The sequence below is a fragment of the Serpula lacrymans genome (genome assembly GCF_000218685.1).
Source record: "Serpula lacrymans var. lacrymans S7.9 unplaced genomic scaffold SERLAscaffold_9, whole genome shotgun sequence".
Classification (NCBI taxonomy): domain Eukaryota; kingdom Fungi; phylum Basidiomycota; class Agaricomycetes; order Boletales; family Serpulaceae; genus Serpula; species Serpula lacrymans.
In genome coordinates, this window is record NW_006763298.1 from 77,885 (window position 1) to 93,955 (window position 16,071).

A 16,071-nucleotide genomic window follows, 5' to 3' on the forward strand; every position below is an offset into this window, starting at 1 on the left:
GTATAAATAGTATTGCTTCTGCTATAGTACTATAAGAGCTATAGTAGCATCTATAGTAATGCCTCTGCTATATAGCCAAAGTGTTTTTCCTGACAAATAGCTTTTGGTCATCTATAAGAGCCTATGTGTGGCTCTATAAATGCCAGAGGTTCTATAACAGGTCTGACAGTTATAACAACTTTATAAATACCTATAAGCATGTATGGCTCTATATTTGCTCTATACTATAATCTCTCACAGGTTTATGCACCACCATTGTTTGTGTTTTCACAATCACGAGCTGAAATGCGGGCCAATAAGTTTTTAACATTAGATATATGATGTATTCTATGTGTAGATAATGTGTACGGAAACTTTTTTATGAAAAAAAAAAAGACAAACATCTGTTATAACTACATTGATGCTTGAATGTATGGTTCTGAGCCAAGGAACAATAACCAGACATGGCAAACAATCAAAATGCACTTCAAAATTCTACAAAATGTAGATAGGTCATTTATAAGTGAATAGAAAAAAAACTGAGCTTACATTTGGGGGGATTTCAAGCTGTAGATGAGCATCATGCTTGTGCATGACAGAGGCATAATCTAGAGTATTGGTTAGCAATGATCTGAATACCAACATACCACATGTTGGCAATGAATGCAATGAACTTATGCTGACATTGAACTTGACAAGTTTGCTGTTGTCCCAGTGGATGTCAAAGGCAAAACAAAAACAAAGTTGCGCTGACAAGGAGCAACAGATCAATAATGCCTGTCATGATCTTCACAATAATGCAACAACTTCAAAGCTCAGTTTCACTGCAATTGCTAGAAAACATGGAGTTGCCACTAGTACACTTTGGGATCAATTTTATGGGACTCACCAGGCTGCAAATCAGGCTCACCATGATCAGCAACTACTTTTTGTGCAACAGAAACGGGTCCGTATTAAATGAGCCGAACAACTTGATGCTGAAGAGAACCCGGAAAGTAAAAAAAACCATTAATCAGAAAGTGTATGCACTCACCAAGTGTTCCCCCTCCAAAAACTGGATTTACCACTTCCTTGAGCATCATCCTGAGATCAAACTTGGTCGGCCATCAGGACTTGATCCAAAACGAGCTAAATTCTTCAACCAGACTGCTGTAAAAAAGCATTTTGAGTTGGTTGATCAGATCATGATAGAATATAACATACCTTGGGAAAATGTCTATAATATGGATGAGAAAGGGTGCCAGCAAGGAGGGGGACGAGGCCAGAGTCGGATAAAATATCTTATTTCTTGCAGGGCCAAAAATCACTACAAATTTCATAGTGACAATCTGGAATTAGTAACTGTCATTGAATGTATTTGTGCGGATGGAACAAACTTACAGCCTGGCTTTGTATTCTCTGGCAAACAGTTTTCTCTGGAATGGTTTCAAGTGGACTCAAGGATTTGGTAAGGGATTTTCCATCTGAAAGCTTGTGCTGAATAAATGTAGTGTGTCAATATCTCCAAATGGATGGACAGATGACTTCCTTGGTGCTCAGTGGTTCCGACAGTCATTTATTCCTCAAGCAACAGCCCAAAACCAGTCAGGAAAACCAATTCTGTTAACTTTTGGTGGACACAGCTCACATGCTGTTGACGAGATCTGTCAGCTTGCTTTGGACAATAGCATTCATTTATATTGCTTACCAGCACATACCACTCATAAACTACAGCCTCTTGATGTTGGTACTTTTGGCCCTTTTCAGCACAAGTGGAAAGTATGGTGTGACACAGTGGTTAATGAAACAAGGGAGGAAACACCACGGGAAGATTTTTTGAGAGTGTATATGTGACAAAACCGGATAAATCCGGTCTCTGCTAAAGCAGCCATTGTCCTCCATGGAGTCACTATTGTTCTCCTAGGAGTCATTATACTGTAGCAAGTAGCACCTCTGACTATAAGTAGTAGGGGGTTTAGTATAGGAGTACCTCAGTCATTTCTATAGCCTCTCGGGCAGTGGCTGAGGTATGTTACATTACATTTATTAGAAACCACCTTAAACTAACATCTATTGTAGTTCCACTTAGATTTATTAATATGGAGGTTCATGATGAAGTATTCACCCCTGATCTCATTCAGAAAGCCTGGACACGTAGCGGGCTTAATCCCATAAATCCCAATGTCTTCACTGATCACAACTATGCACCAAGTAATGCTACTTCAACTATTGCTCGCTTGCCACCCTCATTTCCTACTTCAGCTGGCCTGCAACCCTTCATGGCTGAAAGTGGCAGCAGTTCTGGCTCTGAAAGTGATAACAGCAGTTATTAGCCCTTTGAAGAAGACAGAGACTCACCTGCAGAGGATTCAGATGACGGCAAACAGGAGAGAGAGCGGTGGGAAGATAATGTGAACAATAATGATGTGGCATCAATCATACACTCACCTATTAATAGCCATGCAATCACAACTCCCTTTTTTAGTGTCTCTCCTCACGTCTCTCCTTGCCACTCAGTTGCCACTGCTTGTTCATGCATGTTTACACCTGCTCCTCATTCATCACAGCCTACACTCATCCCCCTCACACACCTGCGCACTCGCTCATCTGCATCAATATCCACACTGCGTTCTGCTGAAATCCCCTTCAAGCCTTCAGCAACGCTGCAGCACAAGCTGGATGCTGCCCTTGAGGAGAATTGCCGGCTATGAGAGCAGAATCAACACATCAGTGCTAATCTTGAGGCAGCAGAAGCTCACTGTGTCTTGGCAGGGCATCAAATTGCCAAGTTGCAGCGGCAGGTGGGTAAGAAGAGGAAGAGAAAAAAGAGACTACATACCAGTGAAGCACGGTGCTTAACCTCTACCCAATGGTTAGAGCTGTGGGGTAAGGAAAAGGCAAAAAGAGAAGGAGTGTCAGAAAGATGAGGCACAGCAGCATAAGGTAGCGCGTGACACAGCTGCACGATGGGCTGCACGTGGTCCTAATGCTGTGTTTACTGGACCTATCAACTCCAAGCTTAAACCGGACCTCTTGGAGATTGCCCTTTCCCTCTCCCTCCAGCTTCCTCCACGAGCAACTGTGCCTGACATCAAGCTTCTCCTTAAGTCCCACTTCAACTCCCATCCCCAGTTGAAGGCTGAAGCAAAATTCACTGGCCTTTTTCATATGTTTAACCAATGTGGACAGGACCCCCCCCCCCCCTTGGGCCCCCTCCCTCATACACTCCCTTTGCACCCTCTCCTCTCTAACCTCCCCCTCTCTTGCACCCCTCTTGCATGCCCCCCTCTTGCTTCCCTCTCCCACACACCCCACACATGCACACTGCTCTGTCATCTCTTCTGGGTCCTTAATGCACTGCCACTTGCTATCAAACAGATTGACCACTTACTTAGACAATTAGGTACAATTGTTTATTATATGCCTTGTTTAATTCCTTTTTTCTTAGCTATTATTCTACTTAATACACACTTGCGTGGATCAAACTCAAGGTTGTGTGATCCAACTCTCAAGGTCTTAATGTTGGCCAATAATGAGCTTGAGCGGAATACTTCTGCACATAGCGGCACACTTGGCATCTTGTGACCTCTGTGACATTCTTGCGGAAAATTGCACAAACACTCATAGAATGGCAGGCATCATCACGGTTGAATTATTCTAACAGGCTGCACATTCCTACTCCCACAGTAAGTTCACCATTCTCAAGCCAGGACCCTTACCTACGATGACATAGAGGAGCTAGAGGAGCAAAAAGATGTTTTCTGACAAAAGATTGCCAAAACACGACAGCTCATCATCAACTCTGTATCAGACTTTATGTTAAATGGACTGAAAGCCACCTCAAAAACGACAGAACCACACATTATGTGGCAAGAACTCTGCAAACTACATAAAGGAAAAGGTGATATGATACAACTCGATATGTGGAGAAAGATAATGAGGTTGGAAACGTCAGAGAGCACAGACATAACTAAACACATCAATGAGATGCTCAAGCTCAGATCGGACCTTTCTAGCATGATTATGTCATCATTGCCTGACAGCTACCACCCCATGCTTTTGGCCATTATGGCTAGCTCACAATAATTGAAAACAACCCTCAATCCAGAGGACATAATAGTACATATCCTCAAGGAAGCAGATCATCGAGCATCACGCACCGGATATCAAGACCCGGGATCAGCCCTCACCGCTAAAGCCAAAGAAAAGAAAAGCCAAAGAATGAGCAAAAGCACCCCGTATAGGCGCAATGCAGAATGCTACAAATGCGGAAAGAGAGGCCACTATGCCAGCAAACATAGAGACCATAATGATACCTCTGATAAACCAAATCATTGGGAGGAGAAGGGAAAAATACATGCCAAAGTGGCTAAAGTAGACGAGTCATCTAAACCATTCCCCGCCGCATCATATACCCGAGCCAAATCATATGGTGAACACATTCACTCAGATCTCTGGGGACCAGTACAGGACATGAAAGAAAAGAAATACATGATCACCTAATGACTTCTCTCGAGAAGTACATGTCCGGTTTATCTCCAGTAAGGATAAAACACTATCCAATTACATCTTTTTTTCAAAATGTGGTTGAAAACGCAGAAAGACGGTGCCAAGATCAAAATACTACGTTCAGACCGAGCAGGCGAATATACCAGTAACAGGTTTGATAAGCACTTAAAACAACAGGGAACAATGCAAAAACTTACTGTTCATGACTCCACACAACAAAATGGAGTCTCTGAACGACTAAACCGCATGCTGATAGAACATGCAAGAGCAATGCTTATATCACCTTGTCTCCCCAAGTACCTGTGGACAGAAGCTATAAAACACCTTGTCTGGCTTAAAATTTGATCCCCAACTCATGCCCTCAACGGTAAAACCCCATATAAGATGTTGAGAGGATCAAAACCCAACCTCACAGACCTACAAGAATTTGGCTGTGAAGGATATATTAAAGATCTATCAGCCGGGAAACTTGACTCACAAGCCCACAAAGCGAATTTTATGGGTAACAATGTTCAGAGCAAAGGATACCGCATGTATTGGCCTGAAAAATGAACAATCAGTATAGAACGGAACATAAATTTTCCACCACCAACTCGGCCACTTACCTATACCACCAAAATATCCAACAACATCCAAACCATCAAATCCCCATCCACCAAATCCCCAACCACAGAAGCCTCTACCTTGACATCACTGAACCTATATACAAAAACGGCACATATCAGCGAAAAAACTGAGTCACAAGAAACAGACCACTCACCTGAAAAGAACATAAGGCCAATTCAAACAACAGGAGCTAAACCACAAGGCTATTATAAAGCCTTAAACAATGGGAAACCCATAGCTAAAGCAGGCAATACATCAGATGATGAATATGGTGACAACCATCACGCTTACCTCACTGTCTATGCAGCCGGTGTCGATGATGAGAACTGCTGTTAGAAAACCACACACAAAAACAAACTAACACACAATCCTCCCAGATTCCACGGAACTTGTTTATGGGCTTTGCCTCCTAGAACAGTGGGTGCTCTGGTTGTTCGTGGGGTGGTATGTATGAAGATCCTTCAAAGTAAAACCAAGAGATGTATGGGTGTGGGTTTTTGAGGAGGAGGGATAGTTGGAATATAGAAAGATAGGGGCTTTGTGGCGAGTATAGACAAGCACTACCTTGCTAATGGTAGCGCAAGGTAGGTTTGAGAATGACAAGATGACAGGGTGACGGGGTTCCCAGTGATAGCAGGCTCCTGACGCACAGACTGTAGTGTCCAGAAGGACTCTAATCGAAAGGGATAATAATGACTTTGGAAGTGACGAGTGACAATGACAGCAGTTAACAGTAGTAGCAGTGGGAAGTGTTGTGACCACACTGGATCACAAGTAGTAGTGAGTAGTGAACCTGAGATTAGAGAAGAAGTCTGGATTTGAGTTCTTGTCTTTTTTTTACAAGGTAAAATACAGGGGTTTATATAGTAAAAGAAAAGTAGGCTATGCACGGTATAGCTGTGCAAAAAGAATGAGAAAGAACATGAAGGAAGGAATGTACACTGACAAATCCTGTGTAGGTAGTACAGGATAAGATTGTCAAAAAAAGGAAAAGAAAGGGATAGAACAATGAATGCTGTGTAAGTAATGTTACAGGTTTGTACAGCCATAAAGTAAAGTCCAATAGCAAAAAGAGAGCAGGAAAATCATGATGTCATGGGAAGATGCAGTAAAAAAAGGGCAAGGCAAAACACTATCAGTATCAACACAGTTCCTTTATTGTCAGTCAGGCATTCTAAAAAAATATGTGTCCATAAAAATGATTCAAAAATCAAAAATAATTGCACTATAAATAAATGTTCTGCTGAAGAAAAATAAACTGGAGCCACCAGTCCACCACCTAGTCCAAATCCGACAGTTCCATGGCCTTACCAATGGACTGGTTGTGTTGGACCACCTGGTCAAACGAGGGAGGGAGAGGAGTAGTCCCAATTTGGAACAAGTGAGTCCCAGGCAGCGTGTGGTAGGTGTAGCTGTAGCAAAGACGATGGACAAAAGATAAGTGTACCCAAGTGAATGGGACGGCAATGAACATGGGCGACGCAAGGGGATGGACCTTCTCCAGCTCAAAAACTACCCACCCACGCTCCAACCAAACAAGACGAGCGACCGAGGTTTTGATAGTATATGATGGTAGATCGACGTCATAAAGATGGACCTGTTGCCCTATTTGAACTGGCCGCCGGGGCTTTGCTGATATCAGCAGTGGCACGTGGTAGTCGACGGATTGGTGATGGAAGCGGATAGGAAGTGGTGACATCAGAAATGGTGGGGGTGCAAATAAGATGAGGAGGAGGAGGGTGGAGGTGATGAAAAAGTGGATTAGAATGGGGATCCAGAAACGACCATCAGGTGAGAATAAAAATGAGAGTAAGGGACCCATGGTGGGGCTAGGCAAAGGAAGGGAAGTGAAGGAAACGACAAAGGTGAGGGCGCAATGCAATGTGTAGCCAGTGGCGACACAAAAATTTGCCGAAATGCCGAAATGCAGAAAGTACCGAATGGAAAAGCAAAGGTGAGCGTGACTGGATTGCCTAATAGAGGTGATGCTGATCAGCCACAAGTTCGAAAAAGGCAATATTAATTACTATTCCACGTGGTACTGTGCCTGTGTGGCGCAAAGGCGAGTCTTTTTGAATATTCGCTTCGTTATTGACACCTGTCCATGCTACCAATCAACTTTGGTGCATGACACCGGTGCATCAAGCACCAATAGTCCACCTATCAGAGCGGCTCTTGAGGGGGGATAGAGAGAATTGGTGCATAGCCATAGAGGATGAAATGAAGCAACTCCATAAACTCCAAACATGGGAACTTGCCACTCCACCCTCAGGATCAAACATAATTGGAAGCCACTTTGTCACTAAGATAAAATGTGACAAAAAAGGGCAGATCCTGAAATACAAAGTAAGACTTGTAGCTGACAGCCATCGCCAAAAGTACGGCATTGATTACCTCAAAACCTACTCTGCAGTTGCAAGACTTAGCTCACATCGAATCGTCCTCGCACATGCAGTCTCTAAAGACTGGGAAATAGAGCAGATAGACATAAAAAGTACTTACCTCAATGCTAATCTAGACAAACATGACTATATGCGACTCCCTAATAATACCTTGGACAATAACCTGAACGGCAAAACTGTCAAACTTAACAAAAGCATTTACGGCCTAAAATAAGCCAGCATTAAATGGTACAACCAACTGAACAAATTGTTCATGCACCTGGGTTTCCACCGATTGCAATACAATCATGCCATATACATAAGATGAGGAAACCTTCAAATCTTGCCTACAAAATGAATACAAAATAAGTGACCTGGGAGACATTAAATGGTTGTTAGGCTTCAAAATCAAACATAACAGAAAAGGAAGCACTGTTTCACTCAACCAAATGGCATACATAGACTCCATTCTTAAAGGTTTTGGTCTTCAAGATTTGAAACCTCTCAATATGCCAGTGGAATCAGGTATGATTCTATTAAAAGATCAGATGCCTACATCAGAGAAAACACAACACCAAATGAACAATGTACCTTATTGTGAGGCCATTGGTAAACTGATGTACATATCGCTAGGTACCAGACCTGATATCATGTTCTCTGTATCCGTCCTATCCCAGTTTTCACACAACCCTGCCCCCATCCACTGGGAGGCTGTAAAACAAACTATAAGGTACATAAAAGGGACAAAGCATAAAACACTCACTCTAGGCGGGAACACTGACGGACTCCTTGGATTTTCGGACAGCAATTGGGCCTCACAGCCTCATTGTCACTTGATATCCGGATATGTTTTTCTATACAATGGCTGTTTTATATCCTGGAATGCAAAAAAAAACCTGTTATTGCTCTGTCCAGCACAGAAGCTGAGTATATCGCACTCACCTCTGCATCCAAAGAAGCCATATGGCTACAATTGCTTATAGCTGATGTTGACCCCGACCTAGAAACCAAACCCACAATTATCTACACCGATAACCAAGGAGCACTCACATTAACAAAATCCAACTCCTACAATGCACACACCAAACACATTGATATCCAATATCACCACATCAGAGAAACTATACAAGATAAGATCATGGATGTCAGCTACTGTCCAATTGAGGACATGCCAACTGACATGCTTACCAAAGGTCTCCCGTGTTCCAAAACCGACAAGCATTCCTACAACATTGGTCTACGCTAGGATCAAGGGGGGGTGTAGTGAATAGGATGTTTTGCACATAGAGATAATCCTACCTCCACTGTCGTAGGATGCACGTGAGAACTTTTTCTTACACACGGGAAAGTTCTTCCTCTCCTGACATTGGATTTTCCCGTGAACTCGTACTTACTCATTCTCCTGATGATTTTACACTTTAGTCTATCATTCAAAGACTGAGTCTTTTATTCTAGTCTTATAATTTTGTCACTGCCTTCATCAACTGTATAGTACATACAGTATGTAAAAATAGTCTGTAAATGTATATAAACCCCAATAGATCAAGGAGACTCCTCAGTGAGTCCTCCTGTTGTTCACCCACAACTTACTCGGACCTATCTTAGGGGGTAATCATACCCACTCACTTCACCACAGCTTGTCTGAGTTGTGCGCCAGAGCAAACTCTTGGTTATTACATTGGGTCCCCACATGTGTTTCTCTTTTGGGTAATTTTTCCAGTGGCAGAGTATTGTTTGTTATTGTAAGAAAACTGTGCTAGAGCGGGCCAGCTTGACCTTCACATGAGGAGTAATTTGAGTGCTAGTCAATGAGTGGGTAAAATAGATTCATTCTGTTCTCTATTCTGCTTTATATCCACCTGGTTTTGTGAACAAGACTTGTATACACATCATGCATGCCCAATGTCCGACTCAAGCATGAAATTAAAACATATGACAAGTAGTTCCTACATGTACAGCCGGCACTTGTACATAATATATAGCAGTACCAGGGTACCAATAATCTTCAATGCAAGTCCAAGTATTGATTGTGACTAAAGAATGAATCAGTGTGAAAAGATGAGCAAGAGAAATGAACTGCCACAAACTTTTACTTCATTCTGGACCCCTATAGTACCTTGTAAGTCCGTCAAAAGAGCCTTTATGAGATTTGAGGCCTGCTTGTATGTGAGATTCCACTTTGGAGATCTTAGCACTGCTTCCCAGTAACCACTTTGTACAGTAGTAATCAATTTGCAAAGGAGTATTAAGACCTCATCCTCCAATCCAAAGCAATCAAGAACTGTGTCACTATTTGGCCCAATACTGATAATTAGCAGGCCAGGTTTTAACAGCTCAATCTTGTCTTTTTTGAGAAAAGTATCTGCATGGTGATGCTTGCAAAGACATACACTTTGCCTGTAGGTACAGGCTTCTCTGTATTTCCTTTAGTAGCACACTAAATAGAGCCCGTGCTCAAAGGCATTGCTTGTATGAGTGCTTGTAGACCACCGGAAATGAGGACCAGTTATGCTGATAGGGCCAGGTAAATATAGATTACCTGCAGGATCAATATGGATAGCTGGATTTTTGGAAAATGTGAGGTTAGACAACCATAGTCATAATGACATAAACTTACATTATCTAGGAGGTGCAACACCTTCAATTTTACACTGATGTCTGAACTGCAACAGATGGGGCAGTATAAATTCTTGGCAGAATGCTTGAACAAGGACTGTTATATCCCCACCAAGTCAATTTGAAGCAACATGATAGAAAAATAACATGATGGGACTCACTACATCATATATATATATATGTGACAACACCAACAAGACACAGTCTTGGGGCATTGGAGCACAACCACAACAACAACTTAATGGAGGAAAGGAGGTGTACAACTCATTAAGAGAGAGAACTTGTCATATTAATGTTGGTCAACACTAGAAGAGGACTTGCTGAGTCCCTCCCTGTGTATTGCTCCAGTATACAATATATACTTAAATACACAAGGTACTATATAGTTGTAAATATAGTTGTAAATAAAGTTCAAAGTCTGATGTCTAGCATGTGACCAATCACATGATGAGTCTAGATACAGGTCACATGATGTGTCACATGATCAATCATGTGACTATGAAAAGTCCAAAATGTAAAGTAAAGTAAATGGTCATGTGACTTGGAAAATGAAAAGTAAAAGTACAAAAAGTGAAGCATAAGTAGGTGCTGGTATGTTAATTGTAACATATATGTATGTCTTGTAGCGAGGCCTCAACAAATTCCTCCTTACTCATAGCTGGTAAGTCCTTGGATTGAGGATCACTATGAAAAACAATGTACAAAGGATAGAGGCCACCCTTTATTTGTGCGTGATAGTAATTATCATCAATATGAATCTCATGCCACAACAGTGCACAAGCAGCTGCTTGATGCTCTGAGTTACTGTGACAACACCAACAAGACACAGTCTTGGGGCACTGGAGCACAATGAACACTACACTCAAAAGAAGAGGAAAAGGTGGGAGTGGTTACCCATTAGGTTTCAGCAAGTTAGCTGTTGGTAGACAACAGGAGGACTCGCTGAGTCCTTCCCCATGTATTGCTCCTGTATATATACTAAAATACATGAGGTACCGTACAGTTGTAAATAAAGTTTAAAGTCCGATGTCTAGCATGTGACTGGTCACATGCTAAGTCTAGACACTGGTCAGGTGTTATGTCACATAACTGGTCAGGTGTTGTGTCACATAACTGGTCATGTGACTATGAAAAGTCGAAAATGTAAAGTAAAGTAAATGGTCACATGACTGGTCATGTGACTTGGAAAAATAAAAGTAAAAGTACGGAAAAGGTGAAGTGTAAGTAGGTACTGGTATGTCAATTGTAACAGTTACCAAAACCTTAAGCAAAAGGTGAATTGTACAATAAAACAACAGCCAATAACTTGAAGTGAGGCTCAACATGCTCAAAGATTGTGCTTGTTACACCCCTAGTAGTTTCCGTCATTAAAGAGTAAGTCTCCATGAGACCCAAAAGATGTGAGTTTTGTATGAGAAAAATAAATCAATACCCTTACAATGTATAATACAGTTCAGCTATCAAAGTTAACCTTGCAAATTTGTCAATATCAACATTAATAATTAGTTGACTATTCCATTACATGTTGACAAAACCGGATAAACCCAGTCTCTGCCAAAGCAGCCATTGTTCTCCATGGAGCATAGCCACCACTCCATGGAGTAACCATTGTCCTCCTAGGAGTCATTATACTGTAGCAAGTAGCACCTCCAACTATAAGTAGTAGGGGGTTTAGTATAGAAATACCTCAGTCGTTTCTATAGCCTCTTGGGCAGTGGCTGAGGTATGTTACATTACATTTATTAGAGATCACCTTAAACTAACATCTATTGTAGTTTCACATAGGTAAATAATATAGTCGTTTCTATAGCCTCTTGGGCAGCAGCTGAGTTTCACATAGGTTTATTAAGGAGGGGGAGAGAATAGGAGTGGGTAAACCCCTTAGTGTTAGGAACAAGTTTGTTATGGGAAAATAACAGGAGGACTCACTGAGGAGTTTCCTTGATCTATTAGGGTATTTATACTACTACAGACTATTTGTATATGTATATTATACAGTTGGTAAAGGCAGTGGCTAATAATATCATAGGGCGTAGCTTGTGTGACCAGCTCCACTGCATGAGAGACTTGTAGCTAAAAATATAGGAAAGCAGTGCAGCACGAGAAAGTGGAGTTTGAACAAAATGAAAAGTGCTGCATAGCACAGTGTGAAAACTACAAAAGAAAGTTAAAGTGGACAATGAAATACAAAGGTCCAAAAATTGTGTATTTTAACAACCACCTCCCACACCTATGCTATTGCAAATATCAACTAGCAGATTTACACAATATGCAACAACCAGATAACCTTTTGCAGAACCAAACAAAGACAATTTTATCTTGTCCACATACAATATGAAAAAAAATGGCTTTGCACCTTCAGGAAGCTTCAACTAGAATAATAAATATATGCATTACAATACTACCTACCACATATAAATTTATAACATGCTTGAAAATCCCAAAAATCCTTTGCTGTCCATGGCTTATCAAAAAATTGTACAAAAGACCAACCATTAAATTTTGAAAGTCTCTCAACTTTAAAGACAAAATATGGTGCCAGCTCTGGATCATTTAATAGATTTAATATCTAGTCTCAAAAATACCAAAAATAGACATCAAATTGATGCTCTTCATTTTGGAAAAGAACTAAATTTATTACTTTAAAAAACTAAACTAAATTCATATTAGTAGGGTAACACCAAAACTACATAAAGGTGCAAACTGGTGTGAGATCATGGGCAACAGTGTTACAAATTCCCATGACCTCTCATTTCCTTTAACATTTCTTTCTACTTATTGGACTACATTTCCTTATCCAGTGGTTATCACCTACAGCATCACTGTCATATCTCCCCACATAATATCTTCTCATTTTATCTCTTATCTCTCAACCCTTGTACTGTTATCTTATCCTTCTATTCCCTCCCTGGACACACAGCCATAACCTATACCAGCTGATTATGGTTCTCCCAAGGATACTCCTTATAGTTATATATTTATGGTCATATATCCTTAACCTATTATTACTATTTCCCCTAGGATACTTTTTCTGAACTACAACCTCCCATCCTTAACCCTGTAGGTTTTTACACTATTGGCTCCTACTTATAAACCCAACTTGAAGAGGAGCTTGGATTCACTACCTACTTAGTATATAAACCCCTGTATAACAGTAGGATAGGACAAGTTGAATCTACTCTAGATTTCCTTGCTACCATCATGAAGGGAGTGCTCAGCCCTGTTATCTGAACAACTATACCTTTGATCCTGACAATAATCCTCAGTTGTAGGGAAGGATCTTCTATCCATAATCCCTGGGAGCGGTAGAAAACAGGAACCAATGGTGGCAATACCCATGAAAGTCAAATTACGGTCATATTGAGATCTTGATCATAACAAAGGGCTTTCCATGCTTTATATAGCTTGGTGTGATTTTTCAATGTGGATGAATCTGGCTTCTTCCAACATCACTGAATTAGATTTATTAGTTTTGTTATCTGATCCTTGTTCAGTGCAGCCTCAAGAGCAATCTCTGCAAATTCAAAGTCAGTATGTGAACCAAAAGGAGACCAAGGCTTTGAGTTAATGATGTGGTTCTTCCTAGATGTTGCACATGTGGACACAGAAAAGCATTTGATGTTTGCAGCTTGGCCACTGCTTGAATGGTATTCTACTTTTATATTATCTATTTCCAGTTGTTCTGTTGCATCTGACTCGGTATCAACTTGTGAGGAGGATGCTGGAATATAACAATAATCAGAACAGTGATAAAATAACTAATCATACATATATACCAAAAATATTTGAAGGCACATAATTATTAGCAGTAGTGTCTGCATTTTCTTGGACCAGCCATGACAAAGGCCCAGCTTCAATACAGCCATATAATCAGTATTCAAGGAATCCAAAATATACAAACAATATCAACCTTGATTACAAGCAGCAGCCAATGTAAGCTCTTTTTCTTGGTTGAACCACTGTGCATTAATCACATCAATTAGTCAGTTATTGTTCTCCGATATAGTGACTCACTTTGTCTTTTCTCGCAATAGAGCTATTTGCTCAATTCATGGTCTTCCTTCATAGTAGCAACTTGAACCTGACAGGACTTCATATGGGTCACCAGTTCTTGAGGCTTGAACAGATTGGGCAGGTCTTTTTGTTGGTGTCTTTATGCACAGTAAGTTTTGATACAGATGTTATTCTACCTCAAAAAATGGAACATACAGCAAAGATGGGCATTACAATATATACAGAGGGCTAGGAAAGGTCCTCACACAGTGTAGAAAGCATTGATGGTATCAGTGATGCCTTATAATAATGATTGCAACATTGTTATGTAATCTTAGCTAATCTACACCGGTTGCATTCCCGATATAACCAGTCTGCAATACCATTGTAGTCACACTCAGCTGCAACCAAGAATGCAAATCTCCAACATAGTATATAAACCCCTGTACAATAGTACAATAGGACAACTTGAATCTACTCTGTATTTTCTTGCTACCATCATGACGGGAGTGCTCAGCCCTGTTATCTGAGCAACTATATCTTTGACCCTGATAACAATCCTCAGCTGTAGGGAAGGATCTTCTATTCATAATCCTTGGGAACAATAGAAAACAGGAACCAATAGTGGCAACACCCTTGAGAGTTGGAATTATGGTCATGTTGAAGTCTTGATTGTAACAGCCTGAACAGCATATAGACCGGCCTGGACCAGTGGTAGTTACCCAGGAAGGTGAAGAAGAGTTTGAAGTCAAACAAGTGGTGGATACACTAATACTTCCCTGCTCAGCCTTTTTTTTGCTTTTTGAGTTATGCATGTGCTTGGTCATAATGTTTTCAGCTCGTTTTTTTTGCATAGTTATTTTGTGATTTAATATTTATTCCCTCCTTAGTACAGCTTAATACACTTGTTTTTATTGTTCCAAGCAAAATCAAAATTGCTTATAAGATGACACAAGCCGGTTTTAAGTAGAAGACCCTATTTGTTTTCTTCTTGGATTCCAATCTGGCTGCTTGGTGCTTTCTTTGCTTGAACAGCTTGTGCATGTATTAAGCATATTCAAGAAACCACCAAGCAGCCATGCATTTTACTGATTCTGTCATTGCCGTCCTTTTCCACTATTGAAGCCACTCTTATCCCCTTCAATTAGAGTCCTTCTGAATACTACAGTTTGTGTGTTAGGAGCCTGCTTTTACTGGGATCCTTATCATCTTAATCATTCTGGAACCTGCCTTGTGTTATAATTAGCAAAGTAGTGCTTGTCTTAATTTGTCCCAGTTGGATATCCAGTTTAATACTAAGTCTATATCTCTCAACCACCCCTTCTCCTCAAACCCACACCATTTTGGTTTTGTTTTGAAGGATTATAAAGCTTACCACCTCACAATGTAAGGAATCAAATTTTCTATTGCATTCCTGTCATGTTGTTGCTATCCAACCCATTCCCCATCACCCCTCTTGCTATTAGATTAGAAGTCACAGCCAGTACTCTATTGCTTTTATCTTTCTTCTTCTTATTTTCCTTTCACACCCATGTCTCACATACTTACAACGTAGGAGACTCCTCTCCGATCCCCAAGGAGATATCCCAATGACGTAGTGTTGATCAAAGGCTATGCCCAGGAATACTTTGGCAAAAGATTAATCAGCATTACAGACTGTGACTCAGCACCTTCTCATGGGTTTACTGATCCAGCCAATCATACATCCTCTATTAAAGACTTCTCCCACACAATTGATAATTATGATAGATCATACTTGTTACGATAACACAATTTTTGGACCTTCCCTTTATTTTTATTCTCCGCTTTAACCTTGTACTTTAGCCTTCACACATGGTGCCACGTGGCACTTCCCCTTTTGTCCAAAACTCCTCTTTCTCGCGCCGCATTGCCTTTCTTCTTATTTTAGACACAACTCTCTCACACAGTGGAGCTGGCCATGCGGGCTAGGCCCCATGACATCATCAGCCACTGTCTCTATCAACTGTATAGTACACATGTACAAACA

At 40.8% G+C, this 16,071-nt stretch overlaps 2 protein-coding genes across 2 annotated transcripts; both read left to right on the forward strand.

Annotated features, from left to right (window-relative positions):
* Nucleotides 1–953: 953 nt before the first annotated feature.
* On the forward strand, nucleotides 954–1,812 carry SERLADRAFT_349974 (uncharacterized protein; the record flags this gene model as incomplete). Its single annotated transcript, XM_007319883.1, has 2 exons — nucleotides 954–1,426; nucleotides 1,470–1,812. 2 exons carry the CDS (start codon nucleotides 954–956, stop codon nucleotides 1,810–1,812), a joined length of 816 nt encoding a protein of 271 aa, XP_007319945.1.
* A 313-nt stretch (nucleotides 1,813–2,125) lies between these two features.
* SERLADRAFT_471025 (uncharacterized protein) lies at nucleotides 2,126–2,466 on the forward strand (the record flags this gene model as incomplete). Its single annotated transcript, XM_007319884.1, is given in 2 exon segments — nucleotides 2,126–2,358; nucleotides 2,371–2,466. The coding sequence occupies 2 exon segments, from the start codon at nucleotides 2,140–2,142 to the stop codon at nucleotides 2,371–2,373; spliced, it is 222 nt and encodes a 73-aa protein (XP_007319946.1).
* Nucleotides 2,467–16,071: the final 13,605 nt, after the last annotated feature.